Raw genomic sequence first — 23,827 nt, 5'->3', positions numbered from 1 at the left:
TTTAGAATAAGCTCTTAAAGCACCGAGGAAGCAATTATCTCCGCATTTCTTTTTCTTCTTCATTCATCTCTACTGGCCTATTAAACTCATCAATTTAGGTATGTTTACAAGCCTTAAGTTTTACCCCGTTGGCCATGCTCTCTCTCTCAGGGTTGGGGGTCGACTTGTTTTTCAATCCTATTTTTTGTAAAAATTGATCGATTTGTATGAATGATTACAATAAAATTAATAAAATTATAATTAAAAAAAGGCTCTGAATGCAACAACTAATCCTATTCAAAAATATACCAAAACAGCTGCTAATTCACTCTCTTTAAATCAGTGGTACATAAACCAAGGAAAATAAAAGATACCCACTGAATGACTGCCACTTTGCTGCTAATATTGTTACATAATACACTCTTAGCTGTTATTTGCGAAATATTCTTGTAACACTGCTTTGGTACTGCATCAAAGTCTGCAGTGTTTGAACACAATAAAAACGCGCACATACTGATGTCATTTCTGACCAATCCTATGTGCTCTGCATCATAGGCAACCCCCTCCCCCATCTGTTGCTTAGCAACTCTACAGCAATAAGACAGGACAAGTACTGCATTTTCTACCAATAAACTACACTCTGTAGTCATTACAGAAACAGAAATTCCCTGCATGATAACTTTGCTACTGCAGTACTTACTGCTGCAAAGGGGTTTTTAACCTTAGTGATAGCAGCTCTCATAAAAACATTGCTGCATCTGGTTTTGCTACTCAGAAAAGGAAATACTTTGCATGCTCAAATATATGTATGCCCTGTAAACTTCTGCTAAATTAACCAGGCACCGCTTGATCATTTATTTTACTGGAGGCAAAGCATGAAGAAGTAAAATGTTAGAAACACTTATTTTTACATGCCACCACTATTCATTTATTTATCGTAAGATGTCATTTTACAGGTAATGGGGATGCATACATCACCTTGCACCAGCTATTCATTTTGACCTTTATTCTTTCTTTGTAATTGAGATCTTTTTAAATATGAGAATCATTTTCTGTGTAAAACAGGAAACACCATGGTGTGAAATTATCATTGGCGATCCTAAATTGTCCCCAGTGTGTGCTTGGTGTGTAGGTGTGCCCTGCGGTGGGCTGGCGCCCTGCCAAGGGTTTGTTTCCTGCCTTGTGCTCTGTGTTGGCTGGGATTGGCTCCAGTAGACCCTGTGACCCTGTGTTAAGGTATAGTGGGTTGGATAATGGATGGATGGATGAATCTGAGACTGATTTCAGGTTATATTTTTTTGTAAAGATAACTTGCTAAAACATTAGTCGGTTTGGCTTTAATTTCAGCGACATCCATCCATCCATTTATTCATAGTGTGCAAAACTGCTCTTTCCAATTAAGGCTCACTGAATATTGGCAAGCAAGATACTGTATTGGTACAGTGGCAAGTCTATTGCAGAGTACACACTCACACTGTCACTCAAAGCTTAAAGTCACAAACACAAAGATAATGTACATACTCTATCAAGCACTGCCCAAAAAGAAAAAAAGTAACAAAGGGCAGCCATGCCAGGCAGAACCAACTGTAAATACGATTTTGTACTGAAGTTATAATGAATGAATGAATGATTGAAACAAACTTTACTGACAAACAGTGTATTGTAAATTCTTTTGGTGTAATAGAGAAAAGAATAATAACATACAATTGATAGTAAAATACAGAATATACTGCATGCCATCCCCCATAATATTATATGTAACAGCAGCAAATACTGTAGTGTACATTATAAAAGAAACACATAAAACAGTATGACAACTTACAGAAACACTACTTCCCCCCTACTCTATAAGTCTTTAAATATAATTAAATTTGGATGGAGGTGGCTGGAGTTCTGGGAAAGACTGACAGAAATGAAATGTTAAGACTGACCAAGATGACTGCAGTAGAAAGTACTGATTACTCCTTGCTTTGAGCAGTAACCTGTAATGTTTTCCTGACAGTAATAATTAATGTAGAGTAGTAAATAATAATTATAAAGGCACATTTATATTGCCTGCTAACATTCTAACCTTAGATGTATGCAGGTCCTGGATTTGGTTTCAGGACTACAATCGTTTCTCCTGTCTAGGCAGTATTAGGAAAAGTATGTGACCAAAGGTCAGACTGTCTCACCTGTTATACCAAAATGCATTAAGTCTCTAGGGCACAGACTATCAAACCATATTATTCATTAATATACTGTAAAAGTATTCCAAGGTGATACGATTCCAGCCAGCATTAGTGAGTGTACTTCTTTTACATCTTTATCTTTACCCACCTTCTTTGTACTCTGCAGAGCAGTATGCGTTTTAGAGCTGTTTTTCTTGTCTAGTAATTATTATCCATCTTAAGAAATACAATCATAATACTTTTTTCTTTTTAACAGCATCCTAATAATGCAACTCAAAACCTTTCCATTTTTACCTGGCATTCTGTAATATGCACATAGCTATTTTGACTACTTGCTATTTTAGTTGTTCCATGTGTATCCAGCAGGGGGTGCTCGTTCTCCCCTGGGATGTGTTTCTTGATGCAAAATTGACTACAACCAATACCATCCCTTTTGTACCTGTAGCAGAAAATAATTGCAAGAGAGAAATATGGTACAAAAAGAGCTATATTGTACTTAACTTGCTTTAAAAGATAACATTCGTTCCTACAATATAATGCATAATTCTGTATACATACATATTCAGGCCAGAGAGAGGCAAAGGGACATCACAGCCAAGTGGGAGAATGCCAACACACAGATATCCCATCCAGCAGCGAGGAATGTCAGTGGCATAGTGAGACGTTTCTGACATCATGCTGGATCCTCGTCATTATATACACTCACATAATTATATATTCATAGAATTCATGTCAGATATGGGTGACTACCAGAAGAACTGGCTGGTTATTAATACCTTCACAGACAGTGGGTGTTTTAACCATACTGGTCAAGCAGACATCAAAACCTTTTAAAATAACCCGCTTGTATCCTTCACATGTTTTCTGCCTAACATGACACTACAGCTGTCATTTGTCAATCTCCCAAGCGGTCGGTCTCTCTCTCTCTCTCTCTCTCTCTCTCGAATTGCACGGCTTTGTGAAATACATTTCACAAATTACTGTACATTTGACACAAAAAGCCTTCTTGCTACGAAATTTTCTTGTGCTGCACATAAACATTTCATGTGCTTCTAATCTGACCCCTTTTGCTTTTACCAGCTCTATGACTGAAGTGTGCAATGCTGAATTGTATACTAACGTAATTATCTTCGACCTCAGAATGTTTGGAAAGAGTTGTACTTGGTGGCAAATCAGAAGCAGGAGTGAGCATTCATTGGTTGCCACATCTCATGCATGCAGAGCTCACCCCAGGACTAAAGACAAAATGAAACCGGTTTGATTTTATCAGAGAATGTCATGGACTATTTGGAGTGAGTTGCTTCGCATATCAAATTAGATGAATGACCTTCACAGGAACGTGCCGCCGATTGCCTCAGACTTGGTCCGATTATGTAAAAGAAGGCAATGACTGAAAATCACAGGAAACGCCGTGTTACATGACATAGCTTTTAGTAGGAGCTCATCCTTAACTTTACAATGCACTTCTCTGTAATGGGCCTGTAATGGAACCTCTTGAATAAATTAGACACTTGGCTTACCTGATTCATCATCTAAAAGTAAATGTGAAGTGTATTTGTGGGCTTTACCAATGCACATTTATATAATTTTTTTAGATTAAAGCACTAAAAGTAACCTGTTCATTTCCAAGCAAAAAATACTGTTTTTAAAAACCTCCTTTAAAAAATTTCCTCCAAATGGTCATACTAAAAAAAAATCATGACACATTTACTGTGTACTATCATCATCATCAATGAATTAACTGACATTTTCCAGGTGTACTCAGGATAGCCAGCTGCCCCTTCAAATATTTTTCTCTCTCATCTCCCAACTTGTCCAGGACATTCATACAAACATCAGGCAAGAAAGAATCGTACTTATGTATACATATACCCTGTACATTTTTCTTCAATGAGCGGGCCACCTGAAAAGGAAATCTCACTTTACCCACGTGTTACGTACTGCTTTGTGGGTGTGATGTGGATTAGAGTTTGAGAACTAGAGTGGTATAGTAAAACAGAGTAAGGATTTCTTTTCACTCCTGTTCTAGTTTAAAAGTGCTGCCTTTTTGTAGTTTGCAGTTAGTTATAGACACTGTACCAAACTAGTTATAATCCAATTCAGAATACATGAAAAGTTCTTTGCATAGACACAACTGCCAGGTAGAGCTGACCGACTGTAAATTGGGACAGTAGTGAGCTAGTAAATTAATAACAGAGCTATACAGAAAGAAGTTATCTTCTTATATCTCATCAGGGCTGATGATATGGAGAATCTTAAGCTGGTACAGCAAATCCATAAAGAAGAGATTAAAGCAGGCAAAAATTTAGAATAAGGAAAAATTGGAGGCGAGACTACAACACAACACCAAAGAGGTATGGAAGGGAATGAAGAACATTAATGGCTATAAAGAGGAGCCAGGCAACAGCAGGTGATGAGGACAAGGCCAATGGGTTTAACCAGACTTGTTTGCAGTGCTAGCACAATTTGGTCTAATTCCAAACTACATTTCTGTACTAGAATAAATAGGTTCTGAATGATTACAAATTCACTACATGTAATTCTGATATCTGACAGTTTTGTTTTTGTGACTAACTTTTTTGTAATGTGCATTATATATTGCACATTTTTGGAATCTCTTAATTCAGAGCTAATTGCTGCTAAAATATAACAAACACTTTAGTTAAAAGAGTATTACCCGCAACAATAATATTGATGATTTAGGGGTCTAATTTATGTTTACATATACCAGTATATTTCACAAAGAAAAGATGTGGCTTTCCAGCTGTAAAGGCTGTTGACGACTTATATGTGCTATTCTGTCTCTTTCCCTTGAGGCAGTGTTCTTAGTTAAACAAATAAACTCAACAGTTCACAGGGTAGATGTGAAATTGGTAGTATCCGCATTGTATTCTTACAATCAATAATATATAAAGCCAAAATTGATGTTTTACAACTAAGAATTAATTAAAGAGCAGCCTTTGTTCTCAATTTATATTATTATTATTCATCTGTAGTGTGTGGGGGATTCTTATCCATCCATCCATCCATTTTCCAACCCGCTGAATCCGAACACAGGGTCACGGGGGTCTGCTGGAGCCAATCCCAGCCAACACAGGGCACAAGGCAGGAACCAATCCCGGGCAGGGTGCCAACCCACCGCAGGACACACACACACAAACACACCCACACACCAAGCACACACTAGGGCCAATTTAGAATCGCCAATCCACATAACCTGCATGTGTTTGGACTGTGGGAAGAAACCGGAGTGCCTGGAGGAAACCCACGCAGACACGGGGAGAACATGCAAACTCCACGCAGGGAGGACCCGGGAAGCGAACCCAGGTCCCCAGGTCTCCCAACTGCGAGGCAGCAGCGCTACCCACTCTGCCACCGTGCCACCCCCAGGGATTCTTATAATACTTATAATTGAAGCACATTTGTTCACAATTTGAAGGAAGATATGTTGATGCTGCCTCAGTTCACCCAAGTGTGATGAAAACCACAACTTCTTCAGATGTTAACATTTTAGATTTTTGGATATTATACTTTTATACTTTAAAACACTTAAACAAACAAACAAGGACATTAAAGAATTTCAGCAGTAAAGAACCAAAAAAAAATTATCTCCAACATGTATTTGGATAGGGGTGGCACGGTGCCGCAGTGTGTAACGCTGCTGCCTCGCAGTAAGGAGACCTGGATTCGCTTCCCAGGTCCTCCCTGCGTGGAGTTTGCATGTTCTCCCCATGTCTGCATGGGTTTCCTCCGGGTACTCCGGTTTCCTCCCACAGTCCAAAGACATGCAGGTTAGGTGCATTGGCGATCCTAAATTGTCCTTAGTGTGTGCTTGGTGTGTGTGGGTGTGTGTGTGTGTGCCCTGCCCAGGGTTTGTTTCCTGCCTTGCGCCCTGTGTTGGCTGGGATTGGCTCCAGCAGACCCCCCCCGTGACCCTGTACTTAGGATATAGCATGTTGGATAATGGATGGATAAGGGTAACAAATAATGTTTTATAGTTGGAGATGCCTTGTTCTGCTTTTAATATTTCAATTTGAATGGGAAAGACCAAATAATGTTCCAGTTAAACATACATCAGGAAACACTACAGAATAATGCATACTACACCATTTAAAATACAGTGTAATGTATATAATTCATACTTAAGTATTCATTATTCAGAAAGCAGACATATTTCCTTGGAAAAGTCAAACAGAACAACAACTGGACTGTTATCAAATGGAATACCATATTTTTCTTGTTAACTGGGGGTAGTAAATTAAAAAAAAAATGTAAAGTATGCATATAATTAGTGACTTGAAAGCAATTTTTTCCTATTTTCCACTAAAAACTAAACCAAGCCAAAACAAGAAGAGTGTCCAAGACAAAAAGAAAACAAAAAAATGATAAATGTAGTTCTGCATAAAAACAAATACGACATCAATTCACAATTCATTGTAATTCATACTAAACTAGAATTAAAAAACACATAGTCTTACATGTGGATACATCATAAAAATATACAGCATACTATAACCTGCAACCAAGAACTGAAATAACCAGTTTATAAATGTCATATTAGTATCTGAAGCTTATAACACAATTACTAGAAATAGTAAGATGTATTCCAATTAACTAACAATGATTAAACTGAGTATGCTTTGATTTCATAAGAAATGCAATATGTTACATTTAAAAAAAATGATTCATCTGTGTATGAATGTATGAAATGTATTATAGACCAGTGTTGTCGACCAAAGGATGTTTATGAATTTATTTTCTGACTTTATCCAGCACAGGTTTGTGAGAAGCTGGGGTTTATTCTGCTAGCACAAATTACTGGCTTATTCCAGTACAGTTTAGAGATGTTGATCTGACTTCACATTTTATGGCAGCAAACAAAAAGCAGTGTACATACATGAAAGCCATGCCAATTTTTTCAAGAATTTTCTAATAAAAGAACAATATTACTATGTAAATTAAACACAGTACATTTCATTCAGAACCTTTTACACATTGCTAAAAACTTTTAAAAGCATAAACAGCTGTTTGAAAAGTAGTGAAAAAAAATTTTTTTTTTTTGAATACTTAATCTGTAAATTAATTATGAAGCAAGATTTGTAAAGAAAATCATAGAGTACAGCCATTTAATAAAACAAAAATGAAATATACAATTTAATTCTGATGTTTTTGTGTTTATAAAAATGAAACAAATCTTAGCTATCTGTGAATTTTACTGTTGCGATTTGAGTTACTAAAATAAACTGTAGTAATTTCATTACGAAGCTGGAATTTAAAGTATACAGTCTGACTAAAAATGTTTTGCTTACAATTCATGCAGTGATTGCATTTCTATAACATGAATTTGCCATTAACAGTACCTTTAGTGGTTCCAACTGAAGACAACAGTAAGCAAGCAGCTATGTTTTTCTACTTTTTAAAATAAAATGTGGAATACGTACAAACAGACGGATGAACAGATTAACTGATACAACATGTACAACACCAAAGAATAATGCAGAATAAGAAGATTAGGGAAACATACACCAAAAACAGTACAGTGGAACCTCTAGATACGAGTTTAATTCGTTCCAGAACTGAGCTTGTAGAGCGAATTTCTCGTATCTAGAACAAACTTCCCCATTGAAAATAATGGAAATCCAGTTAATCCGTTCTGCACCCCAAATATATTAACATAAAAATCAATTTTCCTAACAAATAACACTGATAAATTATATATACTGTAGTCTACCTTTAATAAATAACACTGGTAAATAATATAACTGATTATTAAAAGAATCAAAACAGGTGTCCAAAGTGCAGTAGAGCATTCAATAAATCTTTAAATAAATAATCCTTAAAACAGTTGTGAAGTGGAGGTTTAAAATACACAAGAATAACAATCCTTTAACACGAGGTTAAAACGTCAACAAGAAGCAGTCTTTAAAAACAGATGACAATCCCCGGTGCTTCTTCTCTGTTAGTGTCTCACCTGCTTCTCCCATGCGGGCTCTGCAACAGGCGAGACACTCTTAATGCAGCTGACCTTCTCTACACCGTCCTGCTTCAGCTGTTTGGCTCGCCTGTTCAGCTACACGCGAGCCTGCGCGAGCCTGCACTTGCCTGCCTGCCTGTCTGCCTGCCTGCCTGCCTGCCTGCCTTCTCTCTCTCTCTCTCTCTCTCTCTCTTTTCTTTTACTTTTTCTCCCCCTTAACCGGCTCGCGCTTCTCTATATATGCGGGGAGGACATGGCAGCTGCAGCCCATCAGCCACAGGAACAATCATGGATGTGGGCAGTTTCCCACCTGTGCACTTAAGTGAGAAACGCAGACACCGCAGATCGCGGCTCGCAACTGCTACCACGCCCCCTTGCTAAGCCGCGAGCTATACCCACAGCCTGGCTCGTGGCTCGTTACGCGAACCAATGCTCGTATTTAGAGCTGAATTTTTCGCTCATACTTTCCTCGTATTTTGAATTTCTCGTATACAGAGGTGCTCGTATCTCGAGGTTCCACTGTATATACTTCCCTACATTGTGGATGAACAAAGTGTATCAAAGAAAAAGACTGACAATTAAAATGAAGTCAAATTATTTTCAGCTTCTTACTGTAATAAAGTAGAAAATTAGTCTAATTCCTGGTGAACAAACATGTTCACTCAGCTATTTCAGCAAAACAAAAAGGATCAGAAAATGTAAATTTCATTGTTTTCTTCTGTAGTCCTTGTATTAAATGTTCACTTAACAATAAAATATTTATGTCACAGCAATTCTGTAAATTACAGGTTTGTAGAGAAAAGGTGTATTTTCATTTACATATCAAAGATTAAATAAAACTTGTTTGTAGAACTCTTGACAGTAAATTTCCTACATTAAAATACTAACTAATTCCAACATATATAAAATACACTGTTAATGATATTTAGTAGGGGAGGAATGAACAAATCAAGAGGAGAGGTATAAAAGTAGTATGAAACAGTGTTCCTTCAACACACGCTGTGTGTCACTATTCATTCAATGTGATGAGTGACCCATCTGAAAGTTTCTCTGTTCACCTCACAGCTATATTCTCAAAAGCTCTTTCAGGGAACAACCTTTAAACACAACTCAGGATTGATTTTCTGGTGTTTGGAGTATTTTTACAAATTCCTTGGGCCATCTTAAAAGAGTACTTTGTGGAGGACCTAGCTGTTCCTGCACTACTGATCTCCTCTACGAACACAAGACAGCTCAATGGCTTATCTGTCCTTGGCAGACACCTCCATACCTGTTTCTGAGTGTTCTGTATTGGTGCATTATGGGTTTGCAGAATGGAGATGTGGATGGTGTACACATGGAAACTTGCCAGTCTCCTGTGACACCTCTGTTACACTTGTGTCCTTCTGAGAAGCTACATTTTATGGTAATCTGTATATTGACAAGAGCTAACACTCACTGGTTCCAATGATCTATGATCAGAAAAATCTTGAATGGGCTTGCTGATAGTGAGTGCTGGTTCCTCTTGTGTTGAACTGGTAAGGTCAGTTTTCTCATATTTTGTGCTACTTTAATGGCTCCTCTGCCCCTAGAACACCCCTCGCAAGCAACCGAATTTAGTCAAGCAGTTAAATAGCACGCAAGTTAACGATTCCAAACAATAAATACAGGAAAATTCATTCTGGAATGTTCTAAAAGAAAATGTTTATATTTCACTTCTCTCACCATCCCAGCTTGTGAATGTAAATATTACTTTTTTAAAGTGAAAAAATACTTTCTTAGCCTCATGCTGTAATTAAAATTAATAATTAAAACTCACTGAATGTCATTAAAAATACACCTGTTACTGATGCATTTTGCTGCTATGAGTGTTAGCAGGACAGCATTCCTAAGAAGTACCATAAATAATCACTTCAGATGTCAAGCTTGTACAGAATGAATTGCTTGATATCAACCAGTCCAACTTCAAGAGGAACCACTCAACTGAAACAGCTTTTCTGACTGTGGACAACCAGCTTTGCCGTTCTAGAGCTACCAACGGGTCATCAGATCTCTGCTTTTGACACAGTCAACCACAAAACGTGCCACCCTCTCTTACCTTGGCATCACTGGGAATGCTGGAGTCCTACATCTCAAGCAGATCCAACACTGTGTCCTGGCAAGGGGAGTTGTCAAAGGCACACCAGTCATGCACTGGTGTGCCACAAGGATCGGTGCTGGGTGCGCTCATCTTCTCTCTGTATATCTCCTCACTGGGCTCCATCATACAGTCGCATGGTTTCTCTTATCAGTGCTATGCTGATGATACACAGCTGTACCTGTCGTTCCCGCTGGAGGACAATATGGTATCTGAGAGTCCGTGCATGTCTTACTGATATCTAAATCTGGATGAAGGACCACCACCTAACAGCTAAACTAAGTTTTCTTGTGATCCCAGCCTCCCATGTCTTTACAGCTTGGCTCACTGTTGCTAATGCCCGCGAGGTCAGTTTGCAACCTTGGAGTGGTAACTGATGAGCAGCTGTCTTTTTCTGACCACATTTCTACAGTTTCTCATTCATGTAGGTTCATGTTATACAACATCCTCAAGATCAGACCTTATCTGACAGAGTATGCAGCGCAACTTCTGGTCCAGGCTTTTGGTCTTGTCATGTCTGGACTACTGCAACACACTTCTGGCAGGAGTACCCGCATGTGCTATCAAGCCACTGCAGATGATCCAGAATTCAGCAGCCCATCTTGTATTTAACCAGCTGAGACAGGCACTTGTCACTCCTCTCTTCAGGTTGCTACACTGGCCCCCTGTTCCAGTAAGCATTAAGTTAAAATCCCTGATACTTGTCTAAAGAGTAGTCAATGGGTCAGTACCTGAATATATTGAGACAATGGTGAAGTGCTATGCTCCTTCTCACTCAATCAGGTTTGCCAGGGAACAGTGTCTGGTGATGCCGCCTCTATGTGGCGTCTAGTCTCAAGTTAGATTCTTTCCTCTGTGTTTCCAAGTTGGTGGAACAGGCTTCCCACTTCCACCCGTACTAGTGACTCCCTCAATGTATTTAAGAAGTGTCTGATCTGTTCTGTGAATAGATGTCAATTGAAAAGAAGATGGGGGGTGGGGGGAACTTTGCACTGTGATACTTTATATTCTTGGTTATTTTTTTTAAGCTTAATTGCTTTATTGGTTGTAATCTATGATTGCACATGTATGAGTTATTACATCTTTTCCCTTGTGGCAATCAACTTTTGTTAACTGTCCTATTATACTTTCTAAACAAACAAGCCCTAGCCTAATGTTACTCTATTGTTAACCTCTTTTGTAAGTCGCTTTGGATAAAAGTGAATAAATGTAAATGTAAGCTTTTTTTCTCTTCTTTAACATATGCTTGCATTGTTTATCATCTTGCCAGAGTGGCATGTTGTTTGCTGGTACTCTGTACATGCAAAATTAATACTAATACTATTACAACACCTTGAAGACACAACCTAATGTTTTAAATGATAACTATTTTATGTGCAAGGAGGGAGGTGACAAAAGAAAGCATTCATGGAGCAATGCAAATATTCACCAAAATAACACTAACCAGAAGAGAGCTGAAAAACATTAAACAAACCAACCCAAAACATAAAACTGCCAGATATTTAAAATTGTAAATTGTACTGAAATCTATATTCTTCACTAAGAAATCTTTTTTTTTTTTTAAATAAACACTTAATATTCAAAAGTAATATTCTACACTACTAATATTCTCTTTATCAGAATTTTTGTTAGACAGTGACCTTTGATACACATCATTTGTAAAGATCAATTTTAGATTATACTTACGTTGAGAGTACAGCAGTATCTGGATCTCAAGAAGGGCACAAGTGAAGAGCTGTATTACATTTTCCAGACCCAGGAGTTCAAAAACCTCATTCAAAGGAAAATCAAAGAGAGGTAGTTCATTGGTGCTTGGCCTCTGACATACAATTGCTCCATATACACCTGAGAATTTTAAAGACCTCCCTGATGGTGGAAGGGGTACCTCATAAAGTATATTGAAGATATAGCTTTCCAATGGCAATGGAGGAGGCTGTGGAGATGTTACAGCCTGGTGAAGTTGTTCAAGTACTTTTCTGCATGCTTGAATGAAGCACATGGGTGTTATTAAACAGATGCATTTAGAGACATATAGTGTGTCTCTGCTAATGTCATAAGAGTTGAAACGTTGCAATTTTGAAATGGATGTTCCATTAAATTCTTCTAAAGTGCTGTCACAATCTCTCCCACTGCTAGAGGATGAATGGAGGATATCATATTGTTCTGCATTATGCATGTGGTAAAGGGTCTGCATTGCACTACAGATTTGCTTGCTGGTGACCTCCTCATAAAAAGTGAGAGAAAAACCATAAGTCCTGGAGCCATCCTCACGGGTGATTATGAAGGAATGGAACTGGGGTTCTCTACAGTCTGACTGAGTCCTGAAAGATAGCCCCTTAGGCATGCAGAGCTGGGGGGAAAAGAGAAAGAGGAAAGGCAGATAATTTTCTACAAACAATGCAAAACAAAAAAATATAATAATTACCAAATATATAATGTTAAAATCAGCTTACAATAAATACTAAAAATAAACTAACCCACAAAGAACAGCTGCATAAAAACTATCTTCAAAAGGAATTTCTGAATCTTGATATTGTTAATGTTAGATTTCATGCACACCTTAAAATAAATTGTAGCTAAGCCAGCACAAGCAAATTTATCACAGACAGACAGACAGACAGATACTTTATTAATTCCCAAGGGGAAATTCACATACTCCAGCAGCAACATACTGATAAAGAAAATATTAAATTAAACAGTGATAACAGTGCAGGTATACAGACAGACAATAACTTTGAACAATGTTAACGTTTACCCCCCCGGGTGGAATTGAAGAGTCGCATAGTTTGGGGGGAGGAATGATCTCCTCAGTCTGTCAGTGGAGCAGGAAAGTGACAGCAGTCTGTCGCTGAAGCTGCTCCTCTGTCTGGAGAGTAAGTAGTAAGGTGTTGTACCATGTTAGTCATTATGGATGCAATGAGAAGTCAAGCAAGATGAAAACTTTATTGGCTACTGGTTTCTCATTACATCCAACATTGATAGTAGAACATTTAGTTTAACAATTGTTCCACCATATTTGGCTTCAATTGTGGCAAAATCTGAAAAAACACAGCCATTCAAAAACCATGAATTTATTTTTCTTTAAACACTGTGTTACAGACTTGACTGAAGGTCTATGATCTTTATCTTTCTGTAAATCCTAAACATCTCTCAATTGAGTGGCAGGTAGCCTGATACTGTATTTAAGAGTATTCCTTTTTTTTGCTGCTATTTCTGTTTAAGTATATTGTAACATAACAATTTACAGTCATGACCCTGTTTAAATTCATTCACAATTAATTTAAATAAGATTTATAATGATCTCAACACACAATTTATATTTAAAAGGCAATTAACCCAGGCAATATTAAAATCCCTTGAATACTATGATATTTCTATATTGTATAGCCCCTTATGTGTAATACTGTTATTTTGACATTGTAAATTTTTCATCAGAAAAACAAAAGTAAGTATCTAAAAACAAAGCAGATAGCAGTTCTACTGATTACTTGTGTAACAAGTAAGTGCCTTGAGCATGGGAAAGTCGCCATATAAATAAAATGTATTATTATTATAACAAATATGTCAATTTTTGCTTGACTCATACCTATGAAGGCCAAATAAATTATATGGAAAGTAAATGGTCAAATCAATCAGACACTGAAATGAATATGCACAAATGTCATTAAAGCTTGTGTGTTTCCACTTAACCTTAAGACATTAATATAAATTCATTTCAATTGCATGGATTTTTAAGGTTTTACACAGACTATTTTAAATTGCATAATGTGAACATCACTACAGCAAATTGTGGTCACACTAACCATTCCTACAGCATCCTGGTCGAAGGGACTCCACTCCACATTATCCGGATAATGAGCCAACACCTTTGATTTAAATGTTCTTCTTAAAGGACTCTGTTCAAAATTCTCACCTGCAAGAGAGTCAAAGTCAGTTACTAACCCCAACTGGCTTCATTCCATTTCAAACATGCAGGCAAAATGCAGAGCACATATGTCGACACACATATATACACAAATGCAGTATTAAGACATTTCTGCACAAAGCACTAGAAGAATAGCTTTAAGAAACAGTATTGTAAGGCCTCTGCTACTTAAGTTACTGCAACATTTCAAGGTACAAACCTGAGATTCTAGCCTTATTATCAGCAGACAAAAAAGCAAACATATCAGTTATGATGGTTTTGTCAAGTACTTTTTACCAGCATTACCAACAGTTTATGATATGCATTAAAATCAATTGGCATTTAACCCACATGCAAAATTAATTTGTCAGTGAATCAGCAAAATGCAGAAAAGTGTCATTATATTTTGCAATACAAGAATTCACAGCACGTAAATCATTCTGACGGTTTGCAAGGTGAGTGATGTGAAAAGGGAAATAAAAAAAATACATAGAAATCCCCTTTTTTGAGGAGAAAAGATCTGGTAAGTTATCAAGAAGAGTATTTTCAGTGCAAGATAATGATAAATAGAAGACATAAATATGCTTTAAGCACAATTGGAAGGAATAGAGCTGCAGTGCAAAAATCTCCAGGAGTTCCCTCCACCTGCACAGAACAAGCTTTGAAATAAAAAGGAGTGCTGTGAAAGAAGGAGGTGTAAAGTTAAAAGGTTAAAAGGGTCACAAGCAGCACTCAGAAGCTGATATCAGAAGGACCATCAGATGGAATTTTACCTTCATCCGCACTGGCTGTGAAGAGGCCGGGCCCCACTCTCATTTTAGAAGCCTGTATAAACTGGCATAATGCTACACAACAAATAAAAGAACAATTAATATTGCTAACATAATAGTTACATGTCTTAAACAAAAAAGGTACAATTTAAAAATTAACACTTAAGAATTTCCAGGTGCATGTAACCAAACTTAAATTTTTTCAAATGTTTATAAATTAATTTGAAAAATATTCACAGGACCCATACAACATCGAGTAAAGTAGTATATCAGTTACCTTAGTAAAAATAAATGAGCTTCTGAGAAATAGGCACTTACATCAGGCAATTTGCATATTATGACAACATTTAAGCCAGTGTTACTTTTAAGAACCATTGTTTCCACATTTTTACAGAATACCTGGCAATCCTTCACATAATGATCCTATGTTTATTGAAGAAAAGGCAACAACCAGAGTCAATTACGTATATCCTGCACCTATTGCTACTGGGGATTTTTTCAGGTAAGGTATTTCTAAACACTGATCGTGGCACAGGACATTGGGAACATGTTGGATGTTGATTAGCACATGCAAGTAAGAATTTCACTGTACTCTTACAATACTAACCCTATTAACAGGTTATATGCTCTGCACCTCTGTTCTGAATAAAGATGATTCACAAAATGATTAAATGGAGCTCATGGTAGTTGGGGAACCAAGGTGATAGTATTTTGCAGGAAGTTTTCAGAACTAAAAATGCAGAGTGCATAGAGCTTCAGTCAAAACACAAACACTAATTCAATGAAATCCAATTAAAAACCCAATGAATCCAATTCAGGGGCATGTGGGTCCAGCATCACTGGGTGCAATGCAGGAAACAAACCTAGACAGTCCACCACACAGGCTGTTCATGCCCATGACCACACTCTCATAAATGGCCAATTAACAACTAATCACTAACCCATTATTATTAATTATTATTAATTATCTCTGCAACAACAAAGGAAAGCTAGAGTACCTGGAGGAAAACTCACATAAAGCGCTTTCCCTCTACAGGAACTTTTTTTTGAAACCTGGAACTTTAGTAGCATTCCCACCACAGGAACTCAGGTCATTTGTAGTTAGTGGTACTATTTTTAGTTCCTGCTCCAGGGTTATGTATATTTTGTTCAACCAGGAAGTATCTTAGGTGGGGCTGGGGCGATGAATTATGAAATTGGTTGACCACAAGCACTTGCACAGTCTTTTCTTTGTTAGTAGTTTAGAGTTTGGGGTGTCATCAATGAAGATGGAGAGCCAAACTTCACACTGCATCACTATTCATAGCCACTTCCCTGGCATTCTGCACCATGCACCACATCGAAGCATTAATCTCCCCAGTGAAGTCACAATCACTTTGAAGCAATAAGGTAAGGGGGTTCCCCATGAATTGATGATCATGCCATACTTTGCACAAAGCAGAATGGATAACTAAGATCTACAGTCAACTTATACAGTATAACAAGACCACTCATCCATTGGTTGTTAAAAAGTAAGCAAGACTACATGACCTACATGACCACAATAAGAGTGGTGGTAGTCAACAGCAAAAAACAACCATTTGCTTAAATTTTCCTTGAGCATCGCCGAACTTTCAATTTCCATTTCATGTTATCAACCTTTTATTTTCCTGACCAGGACACTGTCCAGTCTTCAGTCCTCCACCTACCCTATTGGTTAATGGTGTTAAACGTGTGGCCCATCAATCACTTCTGCTGTATTCATCATTTGCATAAAGCAAGTTAGCGCAGCGCACAGCACATAAGTTGGCATAGTATTAACAAATATCGACAAATAAAAAAGCAAAAAAGCTAATTTTCTTTTTCCTACAATGTCACAAAATTCCAAACAAATCTGTCAAGGAATTTTTGAGATTTTTGTGGTATTTTTTTATTTACTTTGTTAGCAGATACCTACTGCCCTAGATGTACCATCCAACCAAAATTCTGCTTTATCTAAACTTTTTTTTGTTGATGAGTGAGTGAATGAACAAAACAGTCAACTTTGCAAGATAGCTAGATAATGTTGCATTCAATGTATGACGTGGAATTCATCTTCTTTTTGTATATTGTTGATATTACTAGAGCTGTGAGAGAATCTCAAGTGTTATGTGTAAATGCCAAAAAAACGTAAACTTGAACTTGACACTTCTAACAATTTGGAGATACTAACTGCTACATGAAAGACCATGGCTATTCTCTAATTAAATTAGATTACTTTCTGTAATATACATTTGAAAATAAACTGTTCATGAAACACAGCACATAATTTAATGAAAGACCTTTTAACAATAACAAAATCTGCATATCATTTTTGCCACAAACTTGCCCAGTTCCTAATCTGCAGTACATGGTTAAACATGTACACTTTTTGTTGACAGACTAGCATTTTATGGCATCCCCTTGTGGTACAGAAAGTCCACGGCTAGGAAATGAATGGACTGTTTTTAATTAAATAAATAACTGGCTCGATATCCATGGTTGTGCGTGCTCACGCAGCTATGGAAGGTTAATGTGTTACCTGTGCGCGAGGGTGCAGTCTGTCTCAGTTGCTTCATTGGCCTTCGGTGGTGTGTAATTGAGGTGTTGCACCCACAGAGGCATATGAGGGAGAGCACAAGGATTGTGAGGAGAATCACAAAGAAAAATAAAAGGAAAAAAAATTGAAGTTCAAAAAGAGGGGAGTGCAAGAAACTACAGAAAGAAGGGAGAGTGCTGGCGTGAGTGAACAAGAGAGAGCCCTCAGGGAAGCGTATGGCCGATGCTCTGGGACTGATGATGGGAATCACACTGGCTGAGCTTTTGGGAGCCAGAGTGATACAGTGCTGGAGGGTACAACTTGCCACATAAGTCTGGGAAGGCAGCAAAAGCTGGCAATGCTCAGATGAGGACCACTACTGGAGCCATGGAAAATAGGAAGCCGAGCCTGGGTTTGGACTGGGGAGCCCTGCTGCGAGCCATGGGACAGCATGGGCCTGGACCCATGGAAAGTTGGCTGCATGTGTTGTTTTGATGTCTCCCTGGGCTGCAAGACCCAAGCTGGGTAAGCCTGAGAGACATCCAATTTAAAGGGGAAGCACTAGGGACTGCCTGCCTGTGAGATTTTAACTTCATTTTAATAGATTATTCATTTGGATTTTATCCTCCACAATTCACTTGTTTTATTGGGTTAATTATTTAAAGACTTTTGAGCAATACACTGTTTTGTTGGATTATTTTAATTAAAGCACTTTAGCACTTTATGCACCAATCGCTTGCTATGTTTGTGTGTTGTGTCCTCATCTGTCAGCTCAGGGGTGGGCAGATTCAGTCCTGGAGGGCCGCAGTGGCTGCAGTTTTTTGTTCAAACCCAATTGCTTAATAAGAAGCACTTATTGCTCAAGTAACAACTCTGCTCCATTTCAGTTGTCTCGCTTGTTAAGATTTTGAACCCTTATTGCTTATTTTAGTCTTACACAGCTGTATTCTTGGTTTTTAATTGCTCCTTATTAGCAATAAGATGCAAATGACAAAAGAAGCCAGCATTTCTCCATATTGCTTGTTTTCCATTTACACCTGTGTGTATTTATCATGCACTATTGGGTTTAATTAAATACTTGGAAGGAAAGAGAAGAGAAAAAAGTGAGGCACTGAGAATAACTCATCTGTTTTAGACTTCAAATCATTTGGATGATATCCTTAGAAAGGAAAAAAAATCTAGGATATGAGAATGACTTGACATGGCAGAGTTAAAGCACTAGCCAGCCATGAAATTAAATAAATTGACAAGGACTGGTTTTTAATTAAGGAACTGGGTTGGAACAAAAACCTGCAACCACTGCGGCCCTCCAGGACTGAATCTGCCCACCCGTGGTCTAGCTCATCCCAGTTACATTATAGATGGTGACGGGTTCAAGGGGTTCCCTAGAGCAACTGGGAGTGTGGAGCCGACCCATACTGTCACACCCCATGTTAGGATAAGCAGATATTAAAAGCAAAAGAACAGAGTCCTACATGTGCATATAATATATACATACACTCACACTCTCTCTCTCTCTCTCTCTCACACACACACACACACTTTTCTCTCTTCACCATTTCAAGGTTGTTATAAACTGAGATACACAGCAGTTGACACAGTATTGAATGTAGGGCTGCAATGATTAGTCGACATAATCGATAACGTCGACTACAAAAAATCGTTGACGCGTCATAAACAGAAACTTCAACAGTGGCTCCAGTCACAAAGAATCACATTGGTTTTTTTAACTGCAATGCACTACATGAACATCTGGGGGTAGTATCGTTTGTTATTGTTTTTCAAGACTGCACACAGTCCTACCAACAAAACATCTGAGGAGAAGAAGAATGTAGAGGAAAATAAACGTGGTTGCAATGGCGAGTCGGATACAGGAGGGGGAAGGAGATGGAAAAAAATTGAGACAGAAACTTTCTAAAGTGTGGGAGCACTTCACCAAAAAAAGAGAAAAAAGCTGAATGCAGATTATGCAAAGCGGAGCTTTCTTTTCACGGCAGCACCAGCGCGATGCATGAGCATCTGAAACGCAAGCATCCTGGAGCTGTGATGCCGCCATCTCTTGAAAATGTATGCTGGCGCTTTTAGTTAGTTAGTCATGGTCAGAACAGGAGGGGAGGGAGAGAGTGAACAAGACTGAGAAAATAAAAGTGAAAAAAAGCTAACTTTTACAAGTAACAAATTTACACCCGATCTGTTCATTTTTAAATTATATTGCATTAGTGTTTTCTGATTGGTACTATTCAGGTCATACAATGATTTCTTCAAAATGTCACATATATTTGTCTCTTTCCTTCCCCCCCCCCCAGTGCTGCGTGCTAACACCAGAAGGCGTGAGCTTATTCAGTGCGGCAGAAGCACGCAGGTGGCCGGTTGCTTGTGCTATAACAAGCTTGACCTGGCGGCGATCAAAGCACATGTACTGTGCAAGGCAAGTACGGGGTCCACTGAGAAAAGAACAGCGTTTATGGCTCACCTTGCAGAGGAACATTCTTTCCTCTGCATGTACTGGAGTCCTGTGCAGACTGGGCAAGGTCAGGGGGAAAAAAAAAAAGCGGTCACTGATTACAGCTGCAAGAAGGCACACGAATGAATATGAATAATATGAATAATATTGTATCCGTGCAACAATGTTTTCCGAAATGTACTATAAGGTCATAAAATGAATAATTCCAATTATCATATATACCTATGTCTCTGTTTTTTTGTCAGTGTGGCTTTGACATCACAGGCCATAAGGTGCATACTAATTCAGCGTAAGCAGGAACACTGAATAAAATTGAATAAAAAAAAAATCAAGTGACAAAGAGATACGAATCAGGCAGATTCACCAGCGTTTGTGTGTCAGCTTTTATCCCTCCAGATCAGAGAATTTCGAGTTCAATTGTCTCAAAACACCACTCACATCTAAAGTTATTCCCAGTTTCAGATAAAAAGTAACAGCATCAGATCCCTGGGGGGGCAGTAGTATGTAGTAGTGATCGTGACTGAGAGAATAAAAGTGGGAAAAAAAAGGGAACTTTTACAAGTACTATACATTTACAGTGGCTGTTACAGACGTGAATCAAATGTACAGTATGTTTATTGTGTAATATTAACAATAAGAGCAACTCACTACTCAAAATGATAAATATACAAGGCAGTCAGGATCAAACCGGGGGACTCTTGATTATAAGTCAGCAATTCCTACCACTGGAAGCTATTGTATCATCCTTGAACCTTTTGTGAAAGTGTTTATTTGATCTTTGCACTTCAGGCTTTACACTAGTGCCGGGCGGTATACCGGTTCATACTGAAAACTGCTTTTTATTTTTTTTATGATATGGATTTTTCTTATACCGCAACACCGGTTTAAATTGCCTAAACGACGTTCGGAACGTGGCACAGCGGGAAACTGTTCAAGTGGGGGACCTTTTTCACTGCTACACCGCTAAACACAGATTTGTTGCACTAGGGCTCTTTTTCACTGCTACACCACCAAATAGTGGGCGGTAGCATAGGTATGCCGCATGGTGAAAATGGACAGAGAGAGCATTCCGAAACTGAACTAAAAGTAAAGTTGAACATGATGAACAGAAGAACTTTTGCCGAAAAAAAGGAGTCACGTCCGTCGCCTGGAGATACTTTAGTTTTAAAAGGTCAGATGTGTAAATACTGTTTCTGTACTACTGGATAATACTGCAAGCCAAGTTGTACTTGTTTTATTTGTTTTCAATACAGTGTAATGTACCTGGGTACTGTGTAATAGTGTGACGACATGTTGACTTTATTCTCAACATTTCTACTTTATTCTCGCCGTTTATGTCAAGATTAAAGTCGACATGTTGACTTTATTCTCGTAATTTGTCATTAAAGTAGAACATCGTAAACTAAACTTCATCGTAAAATGAATATTTAATTTACTAGATTTTCTCAAACCCCGTCATAAGTTATATTGCACATTAAATGCTTTGTGTTAAGTGATTCTTAAACTGACTTCTTCTTGCACTAAGAGGAGGCGCCGGCAGCGATCGCCGCACAGAATACATTCACTTCATGATCTTCCTGCTCTCTGAACATTTAGAATGCTAAGATAAATACGGTGAAATGAATTAAAGCATGCATTAATCATATGGGGGCACGGCGGCGTGCCTGCCTTGCATTTGCATGTTTTTCTGGTGGGTTTACTCGACGTGCTTCAGTTTCCTTTCAAAGTCATGTAGGATGTGGGGTTTTGTTGTGCTATATTGACCCTGCTAGTGTATGTTTTCCTTGTATTCATCCTGCGATGTGCTGGCGACTCGTTCAGAGATGGGCGCAACTCTGAATGGATGGCATAATTAAACATGTATAACGAAGATATTTTTAAAGTTCTGAACTCTCCGTGGGCTAAGTTTATAACTAGTTTTAATTTCACAAAGACGTTTATCGTGTGGTGATTGGTTATGTGGTGAAAGAAAAAGGAAGGATAGGAACTGGGGTTTTGGTACGTCAGATAGAGACAGCATGCATGCAATAAAGATAGCCCGCTCAGAAGAACATGCATTGAATTCTGTGTTCGTGTCTCCGACCAGCAGATCACAAACCCAACATTTACACAATATTTAAGTTAAACCTGTGCGATAGCTATTCATATATCCAGTTTTTTGGAGCCTCGTCACACCTGCCATAAAGTTCTCTACACTGAACATACACCTGGGGACCCCTTACTGCGAGGGAGCAGCACTACCGCCTCACTACCGCGCATGTGTAATACCTGCTTTAATGCATTTCATCATGAAAATGATATCAAGTATTTATCTTAGCTTTCTAAATTTTCAGAAAGCAGGAATATCATGAAGTGAATGGATTCTGTATGGTGATCGCTGTCTTCTCTTAGTGCGGAGGAAGTCAGTTTAAGAGGCGTAGTGATTAACCACTGGGTCAGGGAACGTAACACAAAGCATTTACTGTGCTGCATTAATTTATGACGGGGTAAATTAAGTAATTGATTAAACATTGATTTTAGAAAGAAGTTTAGTTTAAGACATTCTACTTTAATTATGAAGTAAACTATGAGAATAAAGTGGAAATGTCGACTTTAATCTCAACATAAACGGCGAGAATAAAGTGGAAATGTTTACTTTGTTCTCAACATATAGTTTGTTTTTTTCTTCCCAGTATAGCTTAGCTTGAAGCAAGGTCCATATTAATGCAGTTTGCCTAAATGATGGTTCAGTTGGTAAAGATGTCATCACCATGTTGCACTTGTTTTATTTTATTTTAATTTGGTTAATACTGTGTAATGCACCTGGGCTTGAAGTCTTGAAGTAATAGTGCAACTATCAGTAATAATACTATTATTTATTTTATTGTTATTATTTATTAGTTTAAATATTATGCAGTTTAATGATGATAAAGTTGTTTAAAAAGACACTTTAATGTGTCAGTGGACAGAGATTGTTAACATTAACAGAAAGTATAGTTGGTTTACAAAAAATATTTACTATTTATTCCTTTTCTAAGACATACTCGGTGCAATACAATTTTTGACAAGCACTTCTGGATTTTTTACTAAGTCTAAATGCCTCTTTGTATGGTTGAAAATATGTTGTCAAAATTATAGTTTGTTTTTGCAAAATTTGTTCAATAAAAAGGTTCTATGTTTTGACTGCATCTGTCATGCAATGTGATACCTTCTCCATTAATGCCACCCCCTTGAAAACTATCACTTTATGGGGCAATGCAAAACTGTATTAATACTTGTGTGCACATTAAAATGTTTTTTTGTACAATGTACAATACTCTTGACAGTGGAATAGGTTATTCTTAGCCAGTAATTGCAGTGGAAAATGTGGTTAACATCCACTCATGCATGGGGAAAAAAATACCGTCGAATACCGTGAAACCAGGATAATTTAGAAAAATACCGTGATGTAGAATTTTGGTCATACCGCCCACCCCTACTTTACACATTACATAGTTTGTCTACATTTTGTCATTTATTACTAAAATATGTTTTAACAATGTATTTTTTGGTTAAGTTAAATGCACTTTTTTTGTTTAAAGACTATGTGCACTTTAATTTGTATTGTTTAATATATTTCTTTTTTTATTGTGATGGTCACACTAATATAAAAACATCTGATTATTTTCAAATTCATATGTTTCACTGGTTGTTATTTTAATTTGATTATTATTCATTTTAGTCATGTCAATGCAGAAACATCAGGGTGACATTCACAGGTGGACAGACGTGAGCAGATGAGGCAAGACATGCACTGGAGCCAAGGACAGGTCGCAGGCTTCAAAATAGTCAGGCATGAAATAATCGTGACTAATCAAAAAAGAAAAAATTGAACGATTAGTCAACTACCAAAATAATCATTAGTTGCAGCCCTAATTGAATGATGATAATTTTT

General features: G+C 37.7%; 1 protein-coding gene across 4 annotated transcripts in view; it reads right to left on the bottom strand.

The window, feature by feature from the left end:
- Positions 1–23,827, bottom strand: part of dennd5a (DENN/MADD domain containing 5A) — a 126,576-nt gene that overhangs the window by 62,416 nt on the left and 40,333 nt on the right. For 2 of the 4 annotated variants that reach the window (XM_051922348.1, XM_028793752.2), the window contains exons 2-4: positions 14,918–14,989; positions 14,044–14,153; positions 11,927–12,590 (exon numbers count right to left, since the gene is read on the bottom strand). In XM_051922348.1, coding sequence (XP_051778308.1) covers positions 11,927–12,590; positions 14,044–14,153; positions 14,918–14,989 — 846 coding nt within the window. The remainder of the gene's footprint in view (positions 1–11,926; positions 12,591–14,043; positions 14,154–14,917; positions 14,990–23,827) is intronic. The other 2 variants (XM_051922349.1, XM_051922350.1) reach the window with 1 other exon arrangement.

Source organism: Erpetoichthys calabaricus, chromosome 2, assembly GCF_900747795.2.
Source record: "Erpetoichthys calabaricus chromosome 2, fErpCal1.3, whole genome shotgun sequence".
NCBI classification, from domain to species: Eukaryota; Metazoa; Chordata; class Cladistia; order Polypteriformes; family Polypteridae; genus Erpetoichthys; species Erpetoichthys calabaricus.
The sequence above is the reverse complement of the archived record's forward strand: the minus strand, read 5'-3'. Positions and strand labels throughout refer to the sequence as shown.